This window comes from Cucumis melo, chromosome 1 (genome assembly GCF_025177605.1).
Source record: "Cucumis melo cultivar AY chromosome 1, USDA_Cmelo_AY_1.0, whole genome shotgun sequence".
NCBI classification, from domain to species: domain Eukaryota; kingdom Viridiplantae; phylum Streptophyta; class Magnoliopsida; order Cucurbitales; family Cucurbitaceae; genus Cucumis; species Cucumis melo.
The window spans coordinates 3,295,224-3,315,390 of record NC_066857.1 but is presented as its reverse complement, the minus strand read 5'-3'; the positions used below and the strand labels follow the sequence as shown (position 1 = coordinate 3,315,390).

General features: G+C 33.6%; 3 protein-coding genes across 6 annotated transcripts; 2 read left to right on the top strand and 1 right to left on the bottom strand.

Moving 5' to 3' along the window:
- The first annotated feature begins 1,150 nt into the window (after positions 1–1,150).
- LOC103495626 (cytochrome b561 and DOMON domain-containing protein At5g47530-like) lies at positions 1,151–2,830 on the top strand. The gene is made up of 3 exons (XM_008457248.3): positions 1,151–1,823; positions 1,944–2,198; positions 2,298–2,830. The coding sequence occupies exons 1-3, from the start codon at positions 1,212–1,214 to the stop codon at positions 2,598–2,600; spliced, it is 1,170 nt and encodes a 389-aa protein (XP_008455470.1). The 5' UTR covers positions 1,151–1,211; the 3' UTR covers positions 2,601–2,830.
- A 5,369-nt stretch (positions 2,831–8,199) lies between these two features.
- On the top strand, positions 8,200–12,985 carry LOC103495624 (chromatin remodeling protein EBS-like). Of its 3 annotated transcripts, XR_007821108.1 has the most exons (7): positions 8,200–8,605; positions 8,880–9,222; positions 9,331–9,399; positions 9,775–9,913; positions 11,943–12,003; positions 12,492–12,546; positions 12,657–12,985. XR_007821108.1 is itself a non-coding variant. In XM_051085094.1 (6 exons), exons 1-5 carry the CDS (start codon positions 8,533–8,535, stop codon positions 11,967–11,969), a joined length of 651 nt encoding a protein of 216 aa, XP_050941051.1. In that variant the 5' UTR covers positions 8,200–8,532; the 3' UTR covers positions 11,970–12,003; positions 12,492–12,985. The 3 variants fall into 3 exon arrangements, 2 of the variants coding, with proteins under 2 accessions (XP_050941051.1, XP_008455469.1); XM_051085094.1 differs by having other exon boundaries at positions 12,492–12,985; XM_008457247.3 differs by lacking the exons at positions 12,492–12,546; positions 12,657–12,985 and having other exon boundaries at positions 8,596–8,736; positions 11,943–12,357.
- Positions 12,986–13,709: 724 nt separating this feature from the next.
- LOC103495623 (beta-adaptin-like protein B) lies at positions 13,710–19,852 on the bottom strand. Of its 2 annotated transcripts, none has more exons than XM_008457244.3 (15): positions 19,674–19,852; positions 18,981–19,178; positions 18,793–18,906; positions 18,354–18,604; positions 17,492–17,627; positions 17,184–17,363; positions 16,941–17,033; positions 16,626–16,837; positions 16,470–16,533; positions 16,148–16,327; positions 15,841–15,933; positions 15,160–15,575; positions 14,808–14,997; positions 14,529–14,732; positions 13,710–14,210 (listed from the first exon to the last, which is right to left on the bottom strand). In XM_008457244.3, exons 1-15 carry the CDS (start codon positions 19,758–19,760, stop codon positions 13,911–13,913), a joined length of 2,718 nt encoding a protein of 905 aa, XP_008455466.1. In that variant the 5' UTR covers positions 19,761–19,852; the 3' UTR covers positions 13,710–13,910. The 2 variants fall into 2 exon arrangements, with proteins under 2 accessions (XP_008455466.1, XP_050941050.1); XM_051085093.1 differs by lacking the exon at positions 19,674–19,852 and adding an exon at positions 19,266–19,588.
- Positions 19,853–20,167: the final 315 nt, after the last annotated feature.

The window sequence follows — 20,167 nt, the reverse complement described above, 5'->3', positions numbered from 1 at the left end:
TAATCACAATATAAAGACATTGATTTTAATTAATTATAATACTAATGTGATTCTTTAACTTCTACACTTCATTGGTGGGTTTATTTTATTTTGAGGTCATTCAAGTGATGTTTTCACTAAAATTTAGTGGTCAAATTATAACTTTTTTTTTCTAATTGTATAAATCTTTATTTTATTTTAAATTCAATTATTAATGACTTAGATTCAGTTTTAACTATCATTATCTTTGTTAATCTTTACTACGTTAAAGATGAAGATGAGAATATCACTCGAATGATGTTAGGTAGACAATAATTACAGTTGTATAATAAATTTATTTTAAATTTAAAAAAACGGCTAAAGATCACTGTTTATCACGATAGATTACTATATATTCATAGACCATTATACATGTTCATCTATGTCATGATAGAAACAAACAGTAGTCTAGCTATCGTGGTTTATCACAAATACACTACGATATTTTGCTATATTTGTAAACATTTATGTAAATATTTTAGTTCATTTTACTATATTTGATGACAACCTTGACTTTTTAAGATAAAATAACACTTTGGATTCATATGCTTTAAATTTTTCCAATTTCAATTCTTATATTTGTAATAAATCTAAAATTTAGTTCTCGTTGCAAGTTTATTGTTTTTTTTTTTTAAAAAAAAAAAAAAAAAGAAAAATCTTTGTTATCTATAATTGTTTTTTTTACTGTAATATCTTTTTTTTTTTTTTATTGTCATTAAACTAATTTCAAACTGAATTAACTAATTTCAAGTTAATTTAACAATTTAAGCGGGTAAGAATGTTTTAAATCTTTAAAATATATTTCGCAACGTACAGTTATAAATTTTAAAGACTATTCTAATAACTACGGTTAGGATCGAAGGTTTGTGGTTCAAATTTGGATACAAATTCTTAATTAAAGAAAATGAATGATAAGAATAGTGGTCAAACAAAGGAGAGTAATGAAGACCGGGGAAGACCTAGACGGAGTAATCAAGTTTGAAAAGCCCTTTTAGGAAAAAAGAATAGTAAAAATTAGACTTCCTTCCCGCAAGCCGTGTGGACTAATTTGTATTCTTCTTCCCCATTTCCTCATTCCTAACTGAAATATAAAATTCAAAATAAATCCATTCCCCTATAAATTCACTACATTTCTACTCAAATTCCCACATCTTCTCTTCTCAGTTCCCATTTCCAAAACCCCCCAATCCGCCATGGCAACAAAACTCCAATCCTTTTTCATCGCTGCTCTGTTTCTCTTATCTTTTTCCCTTTCCGCTTCAGCGCAAACTTGCAGAACCTACAATGGTTTCGCCAACAATGAAGTCTTTGCAGCTTGTGTAGATCATCCAGTTCTCAACTCTTTCCTTCATTGGACTTACCATCCTTCAAACTCCACTCTCAAAATCGCCTTCAGACGCCCTTCTACCACTTCCAATCAATGGATTGCTTGGGCCATTAACCAGCAAAGCCTCGCCATGTTCGGTTCTCAAGCTCTCATCGCTTACAGAAATTCCTCTGGTCTTCCCCATGTTTACACTTCAAGTATTGATCTACCTTTTCCAACTATGCAACAGAGCAGCTTGAGCTTTGAAGTTCCTCAACTTTCCGCCACTTATACCAACAGTGAAATGACTATTTTTGCAACTATTAATCTTCCCCCTGGTTTAACCACTATCAATCAGGTCTGGCAAGAGGGTCCCATGAATCAAGGATCTCCAGCTTCCCATAACCCTGTCGGTGACAATCGACAGTCACTTGGTACTCTGGATTTGCTTACTGGGTCTAGCACCGTGGCAGTGGATTCTGTTCTCAAGAGAAGAAACGTAAGTCTCAAGTCTGTTTTTTTTTTTTTTTTTTTTTTTAATAATCTGGGTCTGTTTAATTTTCTCCATTTGTGAAACCCTTTTGAGGATTTGGTCTAATTTGTGGGTTTTGATATTCAGATTCATGGAGTTTTGAATGCTGTGAGTTGGGGGACCTTAATGCCCATGGGAGCCATTTTCGCTAGATATTTGAAGGTCTTTAAGGCTGCAGATCCTGCTTGGTTTTACCTTCATGTTGCCTGCCAGACCTCCGCCTACGCTGTCGGTGTTGCCGGTTGGGCTACCGGTATCAAACTCGGCGGCGAGTCGGCTGCAGTTCAATACACTACTCATCGCAACATTGGGATTGCTCTGTTCGCCTTAGGAACTCTTCAGGTAATTTAAATTAAACCATACAAAAGAATCCCTCTGAAATCTACTTGAGTCATTATCACAACTTAAATGGTTTTGGATTTGTTTTCTTTTTTCAAACAGGTTTTTGCTTTGCTTTTGAGGCCAAACAAGGATCATAAGTACAGAATTTATTGGAATATTTACCATCACTCCATAGGATACAGTGTGATCATTATGAGTATCATCAATGTGTTTGAAGGTTTAAAAATCTTGAGTCCTGAAAATAAATGGAGAAGAGCTTACACCGGAGTCATCATCTTCTTGGGGGCTGTGGCCTTTGTTCTTGAACTTATTACATGGTTCATTGTGATCAAGAGAAGGAGATCCAATTCCAATAAGTTCCCACATAACATTAATAATGCCAAAGTAGACAACAGAGTCTAGTCCCTCTCTTTCTTGTCCATCTCAAGTTCCATTAGTTCTTCTTAAGAGGTTTTGGGTTTTACATATCATGTAAGATTTCTTAGTGTTTGTTTGTTTGTTTTTTCTTCCTATACTTATTTTTGTAAAGATAAAGAGCTGTTCTTTTTTCTCATTCATGATTATATTGGGGAATTTTTTTTTTCCATTGTATCAATAAACAAATGCCTCTACTTAGAAGAGTTATTTTGGTTTCCACCTTCCACAAAAGTCTACATTTAATCGGAAGTTTTGGTATAATTACGGTTACTCAACCTATTTTATCCGACCCGAGTAAAAACTTTATAGGGTTCGATTTTCCTACTTCACATGGTGTTAAAAAATGTATACATATAATTCTTAAATATTTTGAATGCATAAGATAAAAAGGCCAAACCATTTAACCTCGATTATATAGCAAAGTTTGCATAATTTAATATGTGGTTTTGTATCATTTGGGTTGTGCATGAAAATAAACGGATACATTTGTCAACAAAATTATAGCCCAATAGATAGAGTTATTGATTAACATCCTAGAAATCAATAATGCAATCATATACCATAAACCGGTGAACTATGCAGATAAACACTTTAGACTAAAAATTGGTATACCTTGTTAAATCGAGAGGTTAACATTGATCATTTGATAAATATTGAACATAAATACGATTAGAAAAATTTAATTTTCGAGCATGTAACACTTTGATCTCTTAATTTAGTTTATATTTGGCTTTAGAGTAACATTTCAGATATTATATTTGAGCATAGACATCAGAGTGTGCTCTCGACCAAATATTTATCATGACATTTACCTATCATGTCTTAGTCAATATAATTTAGAGATTATTTATTAGGATTTATAACTCATAATGACAAAAGTTGGTAAATTAAAATCCTCTCCCTCCTCCTTCGCATTGAGTTGAAACCCACCTCTACAAATGAAGGAGCCAAAGTTTACTTTGACCATATCATCCTAATTGTTAATAAATAGTTATTATCCTGCCAGCATAAACATAACTTATTTGGTATAAATATGCAAACTATATATTTTATAGAGTATAAATGTTTGAATTTTATCATTTTAAGAAAAATGAAAAATTATAAAGAGAAAAGAAAAAAAAATATTAAGTAAAATTGCAAGAAAATTATTGTAAATGACAAAACTGCTAAAAACGTTTACAAAATATAGCAAAATTTAATATTTTATCAACGATAAACACTATAGAGCCGTTTGGCCCAAGGGTTATCAATTTAGGGTTGAGTTATGGTAACCCAACTCTTGTTAGGGTTATCAGTTTATCAATGTCTTTTGCTATATTAATGGTCGTTTGGGGGGAAAGGTTGAGTTATGGATGGTTAGTGTTATGATAAAGTCTATCAATGATAATCATTTATATGAATTTTTTTTTGTATTTTGTAAATATTTTGGTCTATTATGTTATATTTGAAAATGACTCTTAACATTTTTAGGAAGGCTAATTAATTAAGAGTAATTATAATAGGTAACAATTTTAGGAATAATAATCAAGTGTGTAGCAACATTTTTTTAAAAAAATTACAAATATAAGGGATATTAATGATAAATCGATATTTTCAACATAGTATAATAGTGATAAACTTTGACAGATTTTGTTATGTTTATAATTTTTTAAAAATGTTGCTATATATATGTGCTAATATTTTGAATATAGTATTATATTTGTAATTATCCAGTTAATTGAGGATCTAACAACATTCGAAAGTAGTTGTAAATTTAACCATTTCTTCCACCTTTCCTTTTTTTTTTTTTTTGGAGGGGAAGGAAAGAGTTATGAAGGAAAAGGATTATTATAATTCTAGGATTATGATGATTCTAGTGTTATGGTAATATGTGTTTGAAGAAAAGAATATGAAAGGTAGTGTTATGATAGTATGTGAATACAGATAATTGAACTATTAGAAAAAAATCAATTTTGAATTTTTTTTTGATAGTTGCAAATGTAGCAATTATATTTAAAATAATTAAGTATATAGCAACATTTTTAAAAAATTACAAATATAGCAAAATTTGTCAAAATCTATCAATGATAGGAGTCTACCACCGATAGACCATGTAGCAAATGTTGGTCTATCACTGATAAACCATAGGAGTCTATCAACGATAGAAATCTATCACCGATAGATTTTGCTATATTTGCAATTTTTTTAAAATGTTGCTACATAGTTAATAATTATTCTAACAATGGCTATCCATTCTAATTACCCAAAATTATAACATTTGTACCTTCTCTTGCCATTGCCAGGAAGAAAGAAAAGGAAAGAAAAAAAAAACTAAAATGATTTAAGTAAATTTGAAAATATTTCAAATCCAAAAAGGTCTATGAATTGATTCTAAAGATCCTACGGCCACCCCAAATCCACGAATCAAACAAATTTATACTCATTAACAAATATATTCGTGAAAGAAGTCATCATTCATATACAAGCATTAAAACTAAGTGATAGTTTTTCAAAAAAAAGAAAAAGGGTGACAATATTAAAAAACTAAAATCAACATTGTGTTGCGATAAAATCAAGTTTGTGTACTGTAATTTTGGACATCAACCGTAATGGAAGTTTGTTTCAATTAATGAAAATATAAGACTTTTGAGGATGAAATTCTCGGATTAATTCATTGTCAAATTTTGGAATGACATAACATGAAGGTTATTAGTGATAGAAGTGGATCGATATTATACTAATTCTATCACCAATACTAATTCTATCACCAATAACAAAATCTATAAGTAATCGAATTTTATCATTAGTAGACTTTTATATATATAACGATAGAAACATTAGCGACTAGATAAAAAACGTGAATAGCTTTAACATGTTTTTAATGATAAGCTTATATAAACAATAGAAGTTTAATAATGATAAAATCTATCGCTCATACACTTCTTTTAGTCATAGATTTATTAGTGGACCAACTTTTACCAATTATAGAAACTAAAAAAAAATGAAGCAAATATGTTTTCACCAATAGAAGCTTATTGGTTATAAAATTCTATCACTAATAATGTGTTATCACTGATAGATTAGTAAATATCGATGTCAGAGACCTATATTATATTTTATTGATATAAAAGTGCTTCCGTGATAGTATATTATCATTATTTGACTCTTACAATCCTTTGGTAGAATTATAATAGTTATATAAAAATATCAGTGATAGAGACATATTATAAGAGTGTAATATCGATGATAGACTTAAAAAATTGGTAATTCAGTGCTTTTCAGTGGGATTTTTGGACATTTTCTATAATTGAAGATTAATTTTGCTAAATTTGAAACTATTGTTGAAAAATAAGTCTAGCAATAATAGATTTATGACGAATAGATTTAAAAAATGGGGAAGTTTATGCCTAGAACGAATTTTCACGTCATTAGGACATTTTCTATGGGGTGAAGGAAATTTTTTTCCATATTTGTAATTAGTTTTAAACATGAATATTTTTGCAATATTTCATCCTCATTTTGCTATATATGCAAATAACCAAAAAAAAAAAAAAATTTATTTGCATCTGGTTGGAATTCAAACATGAATGTGGTTGGAAGAAGCGGCTGCACATACACAAACCAACCTAGTGACTTGGTTTTTTTAAACTTAATTTCTTAAAATATATTTTATCCTTTTAAAGAGTGTTTGGCTCGTCAATATGAGTTGAGTTGAGTTTGTATACTATACTAACTTATTGTTCGGTCCAACATTCTCTCTTCTTTCAATGTTTTCAGTGCTTTATTCATTGACCACTGTAAAAAAGCATTGTTGACAAACTCTGGGAATTAACTTCGATGATCACTTTCACATGCCCAACTTCGAGCTTCGACGACAACTTCAACAACCAATTCCTAAGCTCTGACAATCAGTTCGAAAACAACTCCGACAACCAATTCTAGGCTCTGACAATCACTTTGATAACAACTTCAATGACCAATTCAATGCTTTGACAAATCACTTTGAGGACAACTCTAACGGCCAATTTTGGGTTCCAACAATCACTCTGATTACAGACTTTGGTGGCCAATTCCGATAACTAATTCTAGGTTCCAACAATCACTTTGATGACAACTCTGACAACCACCTTCCCGTAGCTCCAATGATCAACTATTGGCGTCGGCATCCATCTTGGACAATAATTTCATGGTGGGGACCTCTTTGGTTTCCCAATTCATTTAATCATAATCGTGTAGAAAAATGCGGTTAGTTAATTGTTGTTTTAGTTTTCTTAAAAGAATTATTGTTCTTGTTCTTTGCTAAAAATTCAAAGGAAGAAAAACTTTTAAAAAAATTATAATGCATATTTTATTCAAACGAAGATTGATAGAATTATTTTTAAAAAAATTCAAAACAAAAATACTAATCACAAAAATAGATTATGGAAAGTTTAAAAAAATAAGATTGGATGCATGTGGCATATGAACTCAACTTTACACCCCAAACATAGACATATGAACTTAGACAAAATAATTCTTCATCCCCAAACAAACACAGATATATAGATTCTCCAAACATATACACTCTCTAAACATATAAACTCCATACATGTTATATCGAACACAACGTCTTAAACAACCCCTAAGAGATAGTATATTTGAATTTCTTTTAAGTGGCAAACAATTTTTAAACAACATTATCTTTGCAAATATTTTGACAGTTGTCATGGATAGATTTATCAAGATGGATCAAAACTAGGAGTCTAGTGAGACGGGAAGTCCATGGACGAAGATAGAATTCTAAGATGACTTACTAAAGCAATGGAGGTGTGTTCGATCAATAACCATCCTTGGTATGTTAACCCATATGTGAAGCCTAAAAGTAGCTTAGAGGACTTTGAAAGACTTGTTGTAAAACATCAAAGTGATTGAGTTTGGAATTGTTCAATTTCTCAGTGATGCAAGTTAAGTGCACTTAAAGCATTAGTTATAACCTTGAATGATGGTAGTGCATATTCAAAGTAATGACTCAATAGTTATAGAAATTTAAAATGAGCAATTATGTGCAAAAAAAAATAAGTTATGGATTGATAATTTATAAAACAACCAAAGTCATCGGTTGAAGGTATGTCTAAAATTCTTCACTATTTTTTACTACAAAGTTGTTCACAAATTTAAAATTGACTTTATATCAAAGTTTGTGTGACTTGACACCACACCAGTAATCAATTTCTTTCGTCTTGTAGAATACATGAACTTGTTTTTTCAAAAGTAAAAATTTACGGTCAATCCATTTTTCATATCAACAAAAGCTAAATTGTTTTTTTTTTCTAAAATTATATATTTTTAAAAATAAAAAGTTCTAAACTAAGAAAATTGAGATTTGTCTACGTAAGACTAGATTTGAATGTCATTATTCGACTTCAATCTTGATCCCAATTTCTTAAAACGAAAAACAAAGGTTGAAAACTTAGGAATTATGGTGTCTTATCCGATATTACTCGACTTCGATACCATCCCTTGTTGTTAAAAAAAAAATAATGAAGATGAAATAGATGGTAATTAGGATGCATGGATGAGTCATGAAAGTGGACTGTGATGCATATGCATGTGATGATGATGGATGATCATCTTGTTCATGCCGCATTCCAACAAAATCCCCATTTCCCATTTTCTCTCTCTTCTCCTTCTCCTTCTCCTTCTCCTTCTCCTTCTTCTCGTCAGTCTTCACCTTCTTCCTTTAGGGTTTCTGGGACTTATACACTATCAGTCTCACAACTTTCTTAATTTCTCGATTTGGGCCTAATTATCCCAATCCATGATCCCAATCTAACATCTTTTCCAACTCGCATTCTCCTTCAGAGTTTGCTTTGCTTAGTCTCCTTTCTTCTTCTTCTTCTTCTTCTTCTGTAGCTGCTATAACTCGGATAGTATCATAGATTATTAGGAGGAATAATTCATGGCCAAGACTAAACCTGGGAAGAAAGATCTTGATTCATACACCATCAAAGGCACCAACAAAATTGTTCGACGTATTGTCTCTCTGAGAACAAAGATTCTTTTTGTTCTTCTTCTTCTTCTTTTGTTTTTGGGTTTACATTCCCCTTGCCCAAACTCCTTCCCGTTTTTGTTGCTTGTTTGTGTTCAAAGCGACACTTAATTGGTCATTTTCTTCGCAATATGACTTTTTGTCATTCAAAGTTTTTGGTTTGCATTTTCTCTAATTGCTTTTGGTTGCTTGTTGTGTGTGTCATTGATTTCTGGAATTGGGTTTTTTTTTTTTTTTGTGTTGGTTGTTACTTGCAGCTGGTGACTGTGTGCTAATGCGACCGTCGGACTCTGATAAGCCTCCATACGTTGCTCGAGTTGAAAAAATTGAAGCTGATCATCGGAACAATGTAAAGGTTCGAGTTCGGTGGTATTATCGGCCCGAAGAATCAATTGGAGGTCGGAGGCAGTTCCATGGGGCAAAGGAGCTTTTTCTCTCCGACCATTTTGATGTTCAGAGTGCTCACACGATAGAGGGCAAATGCACGGTGCACTCTTTTAAAAATTATACCAAACTTGAGAATGTTGGTGCGGAGGATTACTTTTGCAGATTCGAGTACAAGGCTGCCACTGGCGGATTCACACCAGACCGTGTAGCTGTGTGAGTTCTATGGTGTACTTTCATTTTTCTATTAAAACAAGCTCAAGTTTTTATTTGTATTCGAACATTTGTGTTTTATCTTTGTTTTGGGGTTTGTTTGAATTGCAGGTACTGTAAATGTGAGATGCCATACAACCCCGATGACCTTATGGTTCAGTGTGAGGGATGCAAAGATTGGTAAGTTCTTTGATTTCTTAATAGCCCGCTTTAGATTGATTAAGCATGTGCTTACTGCTTTGTTTCATCTTCTGCAACTTTAGGGAGGATAACCTGATGCTTGCTTGTTTTATTATTGTATTTTTGTAGCTTTTGTTTGGAGATGGTGTCATCCACCTCCACCTTTTGCAGGATTTTCTATTTCTGTACGCTGTTCTTTTATGTACATAGGCTATTTTTGGGGCAGATGGTTTTTCTTGGAAATTTAACAATAGGCACTCTGTTCATGGTTATTGTTATGACATTATTAGGGTAATGTATCAAAATGTAAACAGCAATTCCGAGATGAAAAGACTAGATTCTGATTGTTCAAACTCACATATATGTTATATACAGGTTTCATCCATCATGCATGGGAATGACCATTGAAGAAGCGAAGAAGTTGGATCACTTTTTGTGTTCAGATTGTTCCTCGGAAAATGAAGCTAAGAGGTCCTTGAATGCATTTCCAGTATCACCTTCTGCTGAGGCTAAGGTAAGGGATATTAGTTCATCTTTATATTTTTGGTATACTGCAAAAATGGCATTATATAGAATCAAATTTAGAGGAGCTGAACAACATTTGGATTTTGTGACGGAATTACATAGAACATTATACACCTCTTTGTGGTTTAGACCATATAAACCTTAAAAATTCTAAATTGATTCCTTGTAAGTTGTAACTGTTATCGTATATTTTCAAAATGAAGATTTCGGGAAGAAATGCCACTAAATGAATTCTAACATACAGAGAACTCAATTCTTATTATGTGGAGGGCAGCAGCTCGAAAGTCTAGATCTAGTAGGGTAGTTCTTGAAATGCACTATGAAACTCTACTGTAAAGCACATTGTATAATATTAGTGGTCTCGAATGCAATTTGGTTTAGGTGACTTATCATTTTGGTATTACTTCGTCACTAGTTGGATACTGGTATTGTATTTATGTTCATATGGTTAGGTTGTTATCAATAAAATTTGAGATTCATCCCAAATCAAAGTTGCTGAATTATGTATACTAGAAGGTGCATATGAACTCTTTAGTTTGCCTGGGATTACTTCACTCTAGGACTGCCCCTTATGACAAGTAGTTCACGTTTGGTACTAGCGGCAAATTCAGAAATTTTGTTGACAGGAGGTTTTATGCAATAAAAATAATCTTAAAAAATGTAAAAATGAGGCTTGAATTTGGGTCGGGGATTGGAAGACTAATTTACTACTGGGCCAACTAACAATATCAATATAACTGACATTATATATATATACCTATATATATATACAAGAAGAATTATAGCAAATAGCACAATTTAGGAAATAAACTAAAAATATAACACAAGGATAAAATATTCGTAAAAATACCAACTGTTGACCAGTCAACTATAGTAAAAAGATTTAAAATGTCAAGTTTGCAATTTGGCGGCTATCACTGATAGATGATCACAACTGATAGCACATTTCTCAAATTGAAAGCTATCACTGACAGCATCTATCAGTGATAGAAACTTATAATAGCTATTAATTGCTATCATAGTTGATGTCTACTATCAATAATAGCTTCAATTTGAGAAAATCGAGAAAAACACTTGTATTGGTGGAAAATAGAAAGTTATCACTAATAATAGCTATCAATGATAACTTTCAACATGAGAAAATCGGGAAGAAATGTGCGACAATCATTTCTCAAATTGAAAGCTATCACTTATAGTAGCTATCAGCAATAACAAGTGATAACATCTATTAGCGATGGCTTTTAATTTGAGAAATTCAACAAGAAGTGCCCAAAATGGTTGTTGAACCTGGGTTTTTTAGTCTTTACTAATTTTTATGCTATATATGCAATTATTTTATCATTGTGCTATATATTCTATTATTTTTGGCTTAAATGCCATTTATGCAAGTAGTTCTATCTACTTTATAACGAGCGTAAAGTTGAGTGAGGCTCGAGTCCCTCTGGGCCTACTTAAAATCTGCCGGTGTTTGGTACTACATTTTCTCCTTCACTTGGTTGTCTCGGAGCTCTAAAGTTATTGTCCTAAGTTTCTCTAAGTTGACGATGTGGGTGATCCAGTCAGGTTTTCCAAGATCACTTGAGTTCTCAGATAATTGTTAGAATCAAGTACCAAAAGAAAAGATCAGAATGGTAATTAATCATGAAATAGATACAAAAATTACATATCCCACTCATAACAAATGATTCTGCCATCAATCTCTTTTCTTTCTAATGATCTGAATCACATCTGTTTAGATGCATATGATTGCCCACGTCTTTAAAGTTGTCCAGCATGGATTGTCCTTTTAATCTCCTATCACATCTCTCCTATGGTAATTCAACTCAGGAGGGTGTAACGTAGTATTAGTATACAACTGCTTTTTTGGATAATCCCCTACGTTTGGCTGTAAAAAGGTCAAAGGCGGTGCAACACTAACACAATGAATCTGTATCGTGCTCTCTTGTTTTTATTAATTGTGAAAGGATTTTACTCAATGAAACAGACATAAGGATTCTCGTGTTGAATTCTCATGCTAGGTGGAGCCAAAGCGCAGGAAGAGATGATGGGCTGATCAGGATTCATGGAAGTGACAAGGAGGTGCGATTTCCTGGGCCTTTTGTTTCTGTTAATGTTGACGTGGAAATGTACAGCGAAGATAAGATATTGTGCTCGCACAAACCAGAGGTTTTTTTTTTCTTCAAAAAACTACAGTGTTCAAAATACATTTACGTGTGCTAAACCTGTGGGGTCAATATTGTGATCTCAGATCTGTGTTTGTAGTCGTGGGTACACGATGCAAAAACGGCGGTTATTTTTTCTAAGCGCGTAACTTAAGAAAACATTTGCACGGAAATAGAAAGACTAGGACAGAAGTGTGGAAATGTTGTAATTTGCTTGGCTCTGGCTTTTTTTAAGATTGTATTGAACTGTTCCGAGCCCCCCTTTTTATTATGATTTTTTTTAGTCTCTTTTTCGGGAACAATGATGATGGGTTGTTTGGAGTGAGCTGGTTTACTGATGGCATCTTTTACGGCCGCATCAACCCAAGAAAGAATGTTAGATAGTTGCTATCTTTCTTATTGCAGGTGGATTTTGTACTGTGGATGCAATGGTTGGATATTGAAGCAGAAGAGTATGGAGGTTGGTTCATCCATGGAAGCTATAATATTAGAGTGCACCAAAGCTTCTTCCTTTTTATCACAATTTTCCTTTAAATAGACACTCTTCTGCTTACATGAAGCATTTTCTAGGTAAAATGATGCATTGGACAGAATTGATTTTGTTGACTTCCACTTCCAGGCAATTGCAGCCATTATATAGCCATTGAGATGAAATTCCTCACCAACTTCGAAAGCAAACAAGGGGGATAAACTTATAGGACTTCCCCATTTTTTTATTAATGATCTCTCATCTCAATTCCTATCATCTAAAGGAATTTGGTGAATGTTTGGGTAAGAATGTGATGAATTTTATTTTGATCTCTTTGGGCCAATTTATATTTACTCATGTGCCCTGTACCTGTGCCCACTTACTCTTTGTATAGATCTTTATTAATAATCTTTAGACAACCCTTCATCCATATATGAATCTAAGAAAAATGGTCGAAACTAATACAAACATGCACATTTTTTATAATTGTATTGGATAGCATTTTTTAAAATACTAATAAGTATATTGCAACACTTGCAAATATAATAAAATTTATTAATGGTATACGTCTATTGCTTATAGACTCGTACTAATGATATCTGACACCGTCATCGAGAGTTGAATTTTAACTTTTGTTACATTCGTAAATTCTTTTACATCCGTAAATTTTTTTATATTGTTGTATATGATCCTATATTTTGAGTTTGATTACAACTATTTAAATACAATTGTTTTTATAACTTTATTCTAATAAGATCTGCAAATTGCACCTTCTTTTTTCAGCTTATTACTCTATTTTTCACTTAATAGTATGTAGTTTTTAGTTCTGAATACTTAGGCTGAGAAATTTGTAGTGGAAAGAATTTAATAACCAAATATATACCAACATATTACAAGTTTGACGAAATGAGCAAACTTAATTATAAACTTGCAAATAAATTAATTAGCAAAGCGACTTTAGATTCTCTATCTTTACAATGGTACGAAAAATGTTAGTAAACTAGTAAAAGGCATAGGACTGGAGATGAATTATTACCATTTTAGACTTATCTGCTCTGAAGAATTGATTGGGACATTCTAATTTGGATCATCATTTGCTACATTAATTGTTTGGTTATAATTTGGTCCTTAGTTCGGAAAGTATAAAGCCGATATTATTGCGAAATTTATCTTTATATTCATTTATAGAGTTGGTTAGGGAAAATTATCTACCCGAATAACAAAGAATGATATATTACTACCTAAGAGAATACAGAAAAGACTAGGCATGAAAACCCAGCATGGATTTTTACATATACTGAGAAAAAGGAAAAATCAAGGATGGGAAAAGAAGAATATGATAAACAAACTTCGAATCATTCCTTAATAAGTATCTCTAAGGCTTCAAAGAAGAGTGGTGCCATGTCAATGTTAGGCGTTTTGACGGCACATTTCAACCCAGGGTTTCCAACAACTGTTGTGAGCTCAATCAAGAATGGGATTCCTCTCGGGATTTTTGTAGAGAAGTAGAAAACGTCCTGGTTAGCATGCTTCCTTTTGGCAATAAAGAACATATTCGTTGCAGCTAGTCGTTCAAGAATGGCCTCAACGTTGTTTATAAGAATGGTGGGGAAATCTCTGATAACTTCATTCGAGTCTGGAAGGGACCTCCAAGTCTGAAATGAAAAGGATAGTGAATGCCATGATTCATACTCCCTTGAGGAGAAAGAAAAACAAAGAATCGACCTAAGCTCCCATTAATAAAGAGCATCTAGAGAGTGGAGTCGTGAACTCCTAAAGCCCACACTATAAATAGTTGATAAGACATAACATTGGTATATTTTAGTCATGAAATCCATTAATTTGGTGAACCAAAGAATGGTTGGAGTTTACAACTCCACTCCCTCAACTTTGTGGGCCAAAGTAAGTCGCTGGAAACATCCAACAACGTTCCCAATAAATGAAATGAGAAGAACTAGGACTATCATTTTCACCTCAAGAAAGCTTGCACGCTCCATCCTCCCATCCTCGGTGAAGAAAATATGCATCGGAATTTTATCATTGAAGTACAACACTGGCTGCTGGTTGTTCTTCACAGCTACCTGCAAGAGTGAGCTTGGAGGACCTTGAGACATATTTTGGAACACAACCATATGCAGGAGAGTATTTGCAATCGACCCAGGTTGCAACTGTGGAACCTATTTATGGTAAAAGACAAGAAGTTAATTTCATCCATAGATAATCTAATCAAAACTTGATTTGTAAAAATCTACCTGTAAGGGTCCTGCAGCTGCCAGGCCAAAGGTATTCTTGTTGAACTGAATCATAAAACCATCAAGTATCATCTGCGTACTGTTATCAAAGGTTAAACTGTAGAATATTTGACCGTCATGGCGTATGAGCTGTGCACTGATTTGTAAACCTTGACCAGCTGATGCTGTTAGCAGAATAGGCAGTGGAGGGCTGCAAGGCCAGAAAACACATTAAGTGATCCCCATGAAGATGTTGATCAGAAAATTTTGTAGTATTCACTTGCAGTATTTCAGGCATTAATGTCTTCAGACCGAAAAGCTATTGCAGACTGCTATGCAGAAGATACGAAAAGTTTTATAAGTTCAAACTTACCCAGCAGGAGCTGCAGACTGGTCAACAGGGGCAATAGCACTGTTATCAAGTCCAATCAGATCACCAAGTAAATCTGGAACTGAAGCTGGAGGTGGAGGAGAGGATGGGGCAGGGGCTGGGACTGGTCTTTTTGTTACTGAATAGGGTGCATCTGAAGTAGTAGGTGATGCACTACCACCACTTGTAGCATTGACAGGAGGTTCTGAATACCCTGCATCACTTCCTTCAGGATAATCGTCGTCGTCGGTTCTCTGGGACACATTCTTCACACGAGTAACGAATGCTTCAGGGGGCTTGTGATAAACAGAGGATAAAGTGGCAATATTGGCAAGAAGCTCGTCCAAGAGTGTGGAATCAAGAAGATTTGAATCATCACCAATCACAGGTTTCTCAGCAAGAACGACATCTTTTGCTGCCTGCAAAATAGGAAAAAAACCAGAAAACTGAGATTCATGTGCCCCGCCATCAATAGTGAGATGGGGTTGGTAGTGTTTATACATTCTTTTTCCTAATAATGACATTGGTAGTGTTTATATATTCTTTTTAATCATGACATAAACTTGGTCTCCTCTAATTGCGTAAGCTGATCTGTAAAACTGATTGAATTACCCATGTTTCTATCTCAAACATTGGAGGTTACAATGACGAAGAAGCTAAAAAGGTTTCATTATCAAAATAAACCTCTGGATCAGTTGATAGGAGACGCCAATAGATATACGCACGATCCCGCAAATCAGGATTGTCTGTCTCCACAGTAGCATTGTTTAAAACAGCCTGTAAAAGGATATGAAGTCAATATAAATTGGTAGACATCAGGGGACCATAAATATAGTGTACTATGATTTCAATGTATGATCATATTTTTGTTATATCAGATAAAAGTCCCCATATTCATCTTACTCAAATGGACAATAAAGTAATGGCAACCACGACACAGAAATACCAAAGAACCATCATATATTGAAACTTATGCTTGTAGAGAAATGACCTGAATCATCTGCTGTGGTCCTTCAGTTGGCTTCTTAAGAAAAAGTTTGACCGTTGCTGTGAGCAATTGTAATTGGACTTGTGCAGGTTCCTCAGGAAAACTCTCCAAGAAGCTTTCAAGAAGTTCATCTGCATTGTCAATTCTCTCTGCATATTCTCCAATAATCCAGATCATTGATGCCTTGAGGAAGAGAGGTGGACAAAATATACCAGCGTGAGATCAATAGACTGATTAAAAGAAAGAAAAGAAGTGAAGAGAGAAAAAAACAGAATAAAAGGTACTAACAAGTTCTGCTGTTGGAAATTAACCGAACAACCATTACCTTGGCTTCTGGCTCGTCCAACGTGTCTAAACTTTCACAGAGTGTAGCAATGATGGATTCATAACTAATACCGAAAAGGAATTCAAAGTTGGAATAATGAAATAATCAATCGATCAATGAATATCAAAGTGGGGAAGAATGAAAAAAATTGCTTACGTGTTAGGATATCTTCTGAAAATATCCTTTATGACTATAATAGCCTCTTGGACCACATAGTTCACTTTAATTTTGATCAGCTCAAGCAACACACTTATGCACCGTTCAGCTGCTCTCTCTAGCTTGATTGCACACCTACCAATCGCACGAACAGCCTTTCTAACAAAATCTACATCTACTTCAGTAGCATACTCTTTGAACTCCAGCAGAACCTGAAAAAAAAAATTAATCAGAAGGGCATCAGTTCATAGTATGTTCCAAACAATTAATTAATAGACGCAAAAAAATGAATAGATAACACTGTTGATTGTGTACCTGGTCTATGTTTCGATCAGATGCAAGCTTAATCATGATTTCTAACTTCTCCATTTTAACATAGATTGGATCATTGTACTTACAGAAGAAAACCTTCACCAATGATGAGAAAGCAGAAAAAAGAAAACAAAAGGGTAGTAAGATTCGAGAAAACAAGTGGTACAAATTTTCTTGATCATTTACATCCCTCTTTATTGGAAATTAGAAGCTACCGTCATATTGAAAAATCTATCACCAACTCACCTTAATTTCATGAGCGAGAATGGTAGGTCGCTTCTGTACTATAAGGTTAATATTTCGCAGTGCAACATACTGTATCTCAGGTTCTGATGAGAGCAACGTAACAAGAGGAGGAGCCATCTTTTTGCAAAGGTTTCGAACTATATCAGTGCTAGTGATAAGTTCCATTTGTAGGAGAATCATCTATTAATAGTGGAAAGATAGAAAAAGAAAGATAAAATATATTATTTAGTTGAAATACACTTGGACATTCTCAAAGTCATCCAGCATATACTAGGTTGAGAAACTCAATTACTTAATAGAATATTTACCTTCACAGCTGATAAAACAACTGCACAATTAGCATGCTGTAGACGGGGAGTAACTCTCTCCACGATGTTTTCTGCTTCACGAGCATCCTCTGTTTTGTATTTAGATAGTGCATCTAGTATAAAAACTTGGCCCCATCTGAAGGAAATCAGAGTACAATGATTTTTGTCAACAAAAAGAAGTACAATTGATGTCAAGAATGCAGCAGAAAAGTCAAAACTAACATGGAGACAAAACTCCAACCAACTAATACGAAGCTTCTAGATGTCTTCCCTGCACAAATGCAGGAGCCAGAATGAAAGCAACACTACTTCCCCACTCTTCGACAACTCGACTACCTTAATCCTGTAGAAACTTTCATCCTTTTTTATTTATCAAATATAGACCATTTGGTAAAAAGTATCACATGGCGACTTGACATTTTAAAACCACAATAATGTTTGCTTTTAGACAAGTGAAATTTTTAAAAAGAAATCCATTTTCTTATATCCCATCGAAACACAATTAGCTGTAACGGGGAGAAAAAGAAAATGAAAACTAATCTCAGACATTATCTTATCTCCTACAAATAAAGTAGGGATATTTGCAAGAATAGCAAAAAAAATTATGAAAATAGAGCCCGTGTAAATCCATTTTTTAATTGCAAAAGTAGCAAATTGCCCTCCGATAACCCTATGATAACCGTCTGATAGTCATCATATTTGCCATACTCGCAATATGCAAAAAAGATGTGATATGTGCTGTTTTTTCTCTAAATTTTTTTGTCATCTTATGCAATTTTCCCATAAAGTATAATATTCACTAAGTTTTCATTCCCGAGTAAAGCAAATGCAGCACTTAGAGTAAAGCAAATGCAGCACTTACTCTGTACATTCATTTAAAGCCGTAAGAAGTTTTGACAGTGTGTGACTTGTGATCTCAAAGATGGGTTTGCTACTATCCTCCTGAATCTCAGCAAGAGCTGCCACAGCATTTGCAACAACCATCGGGTTATTATCTGATATTAAATCTTTGAGAGAATCCAAAAAGCCCCTATCCTCTACTAACTCAGCATTTATATCAAAAAGTTTGGCGACACATATGGCAGCTGTCTTGCGGACATAAGGGTCATCGTCCTGTCAAAACATTATAAAACCAAAAGATTAGATTTATGTCTATTCTTCAGAAAACAATAATATAACTTCTCTCTCCTCCTAACCTTAAGTATTCCTTTCCAGACAATGACTTTGAATCAACAATTAGATGCAAATGTTAAATATTTACAGCCAAACTTGTGTACTTAATACTACACCACCATACAAACCTTGAGGCATCTCTGAAGAGGATCACACAAATACTCCGTAATTTTATCCACTCGAATGCATCCCATTGTCCTTACAGCCAAAGCACGAATTAAAGGATTTGGATCTTGTGAATCCTGCACAAATATGCATTAGAAAAGACACTTCTAGAACTTCCTAGCTACACAAAGCTAAGAAATCAAGTACTTACTTTCACAAATGTGTTCACAGCAAGAATTGCTAGATCAGGCTGGCTTTTGGCATAATTAATTAGATACAAGTAAACAAGCTTTTTCAGTTCCAAATTTTCAGTCTGCATACAATTCACCACATCTGTGAACAATGATGATACATCCTTCCCAACAGTCATTGCCGCAATGACCTTCTTAACAGCATCTTTTCTCTTATCCTGCAAAATATTTTCAAAAGTTCCTCCTTAAGAGATACGCCATTTAAATCGTTTACAAACCCCATTTTTCAGCTATGAAGACGTAACTTCACAAGCAAAAATATGTTAACTTTGATCCGTCTTGTACGAAAGGTTCTTGTATGGAAAGACTCGGAGAGAATCAGCTGAGGGAGGCTCATAAATTTAAGACACTCCGCAAGTTTACGCATAAACCAATCAAGTTGGGTAAATACAAACCGAAAACCCCATCTCAATTGCAATAACAGCCGCACTTTCCAACTTATATTTGATCTCAGCAAGCAAATACAACGTCTCATCCGCTTTCAATTCATATAAAAATTAGAAAGAATAAGATGGTGATACTATAACAGGAATTGGAACACTAGAATAGAATTACAAAGATCATAGCAAAAAAAAGCAGATCTGGAGCAGGTGAATTTGATATTAATGACGGACCAAACAAAAAATTATGAAGTAAAAGAGACAGAGAAATGCCTTGTACTGGGAATTAAGCTCCTCTTTGAGCTCGGGAATTTCACCCTTTTTGGTGGTAGAGAAATACTTGGAGTCATGGCCGCTCATGTTTCTTCGTATGATCCCCAATTTCCAGCGTCTGGCATTCAACTTTAAGGAAGACGACTCAACACATTCACAATTACATTACTATCAAACAAGAATTCATTCACATTCTTCGATATATAAATATAAGAATTTTTCTTTTTCTTTCATTATTATTATTATTATTATTATCAATACACCTTTTTAGTGTCTAATATTTCTATTAAAAGCAAGAATTTAATATTTAGTCTCCAATTTTATTTTTAGTACAAGTTTCAAAATTTTGTAATACTTAACTATTCAGTTTTTGAATGTATCATATCATTAAAGAAAATTATGTGGTTTAGATTGATAAAGTGAGAAGGCACTAAATGTGTTCATAAACAAAATTGATGGTTATATTTGTATGTATATTAAAAAAAAAGATTGGT

What these genes read in the sequence shown, in the direction of transcription:
- LOC103495626 (XM_008457248.3), top strand. Translation starts at nt 1,212, where the DNA reads ATGGCAACAAAACTCCAATCCTTTTTCATCGCTGCTCTGTTTCTCTTA. An exon ending in CTGTTCTCAAGAGAAGAAAC is followed by an intron (nt 1,824 to 1,943) that starts GTAAGTCTCAAG and finishes TTTGATATTCAG; the next exon opens with ATTCATGGAGTTTTGAATGC. An exon ending in TCGCCTTAGGAACTCTTCAG is followed by an intron (nt 2,199 to 2,297) that starts GTAATTTAAATT and finishes TTTTTCAAACAG; the next exon opens with GTTTTTGCTTTGCTTTTGAG.
- LOC103495624 (XM_051085094.1), top strand. Translation starts at nt 8,533, where the DNA reads ATGGCCAAGACTAAACCTGGGAAGAAAGATCTTGATTCATACACCATC. An exon ending in ACACCAGACCGTGTAGCTGT is followed by an intron (nt 9,223 to 9,330) that starts GTGAGTTCTATG and finishes TTTGAATTGCAG; the next exon opens with GTACTGTAAATGTGAGATGC. An exon ending in TGTGAGGGATGCAAAGATTG is followed by an intron (nt 9,400 to 9,774) that starts GTAAGTTCTTTG and finishes TGTTATATACAG; the next exon opens with GTTTCATCCATCATGCATGG.
- LOC103495623 (XM_008457244.3), bottom strand. Translation starts at nt 19,760, where the DNA reads ATGAGCGGCCATGACTCCAAGTATTTCTCTACCACCAAAAAGGGTGAA. An exon ending in CTCTTCAGAGATGCCTCAAG is followed by an intron (nt 18,605 to 18,792) that starts GTTTGTATGGTG and finishes ATGTTTTGACAG; the next exon opens with GACGATGACCCTTATGTCCG. An exon ending in CAGCTGCAGGACCCTTACAG is followed by an intron (nt 14,733 to 14,807) that starts GTAGATTTTTAC and finishes TACCATAAATAG; the next exon opens with GTTCCACAGTTGCAACCTGG.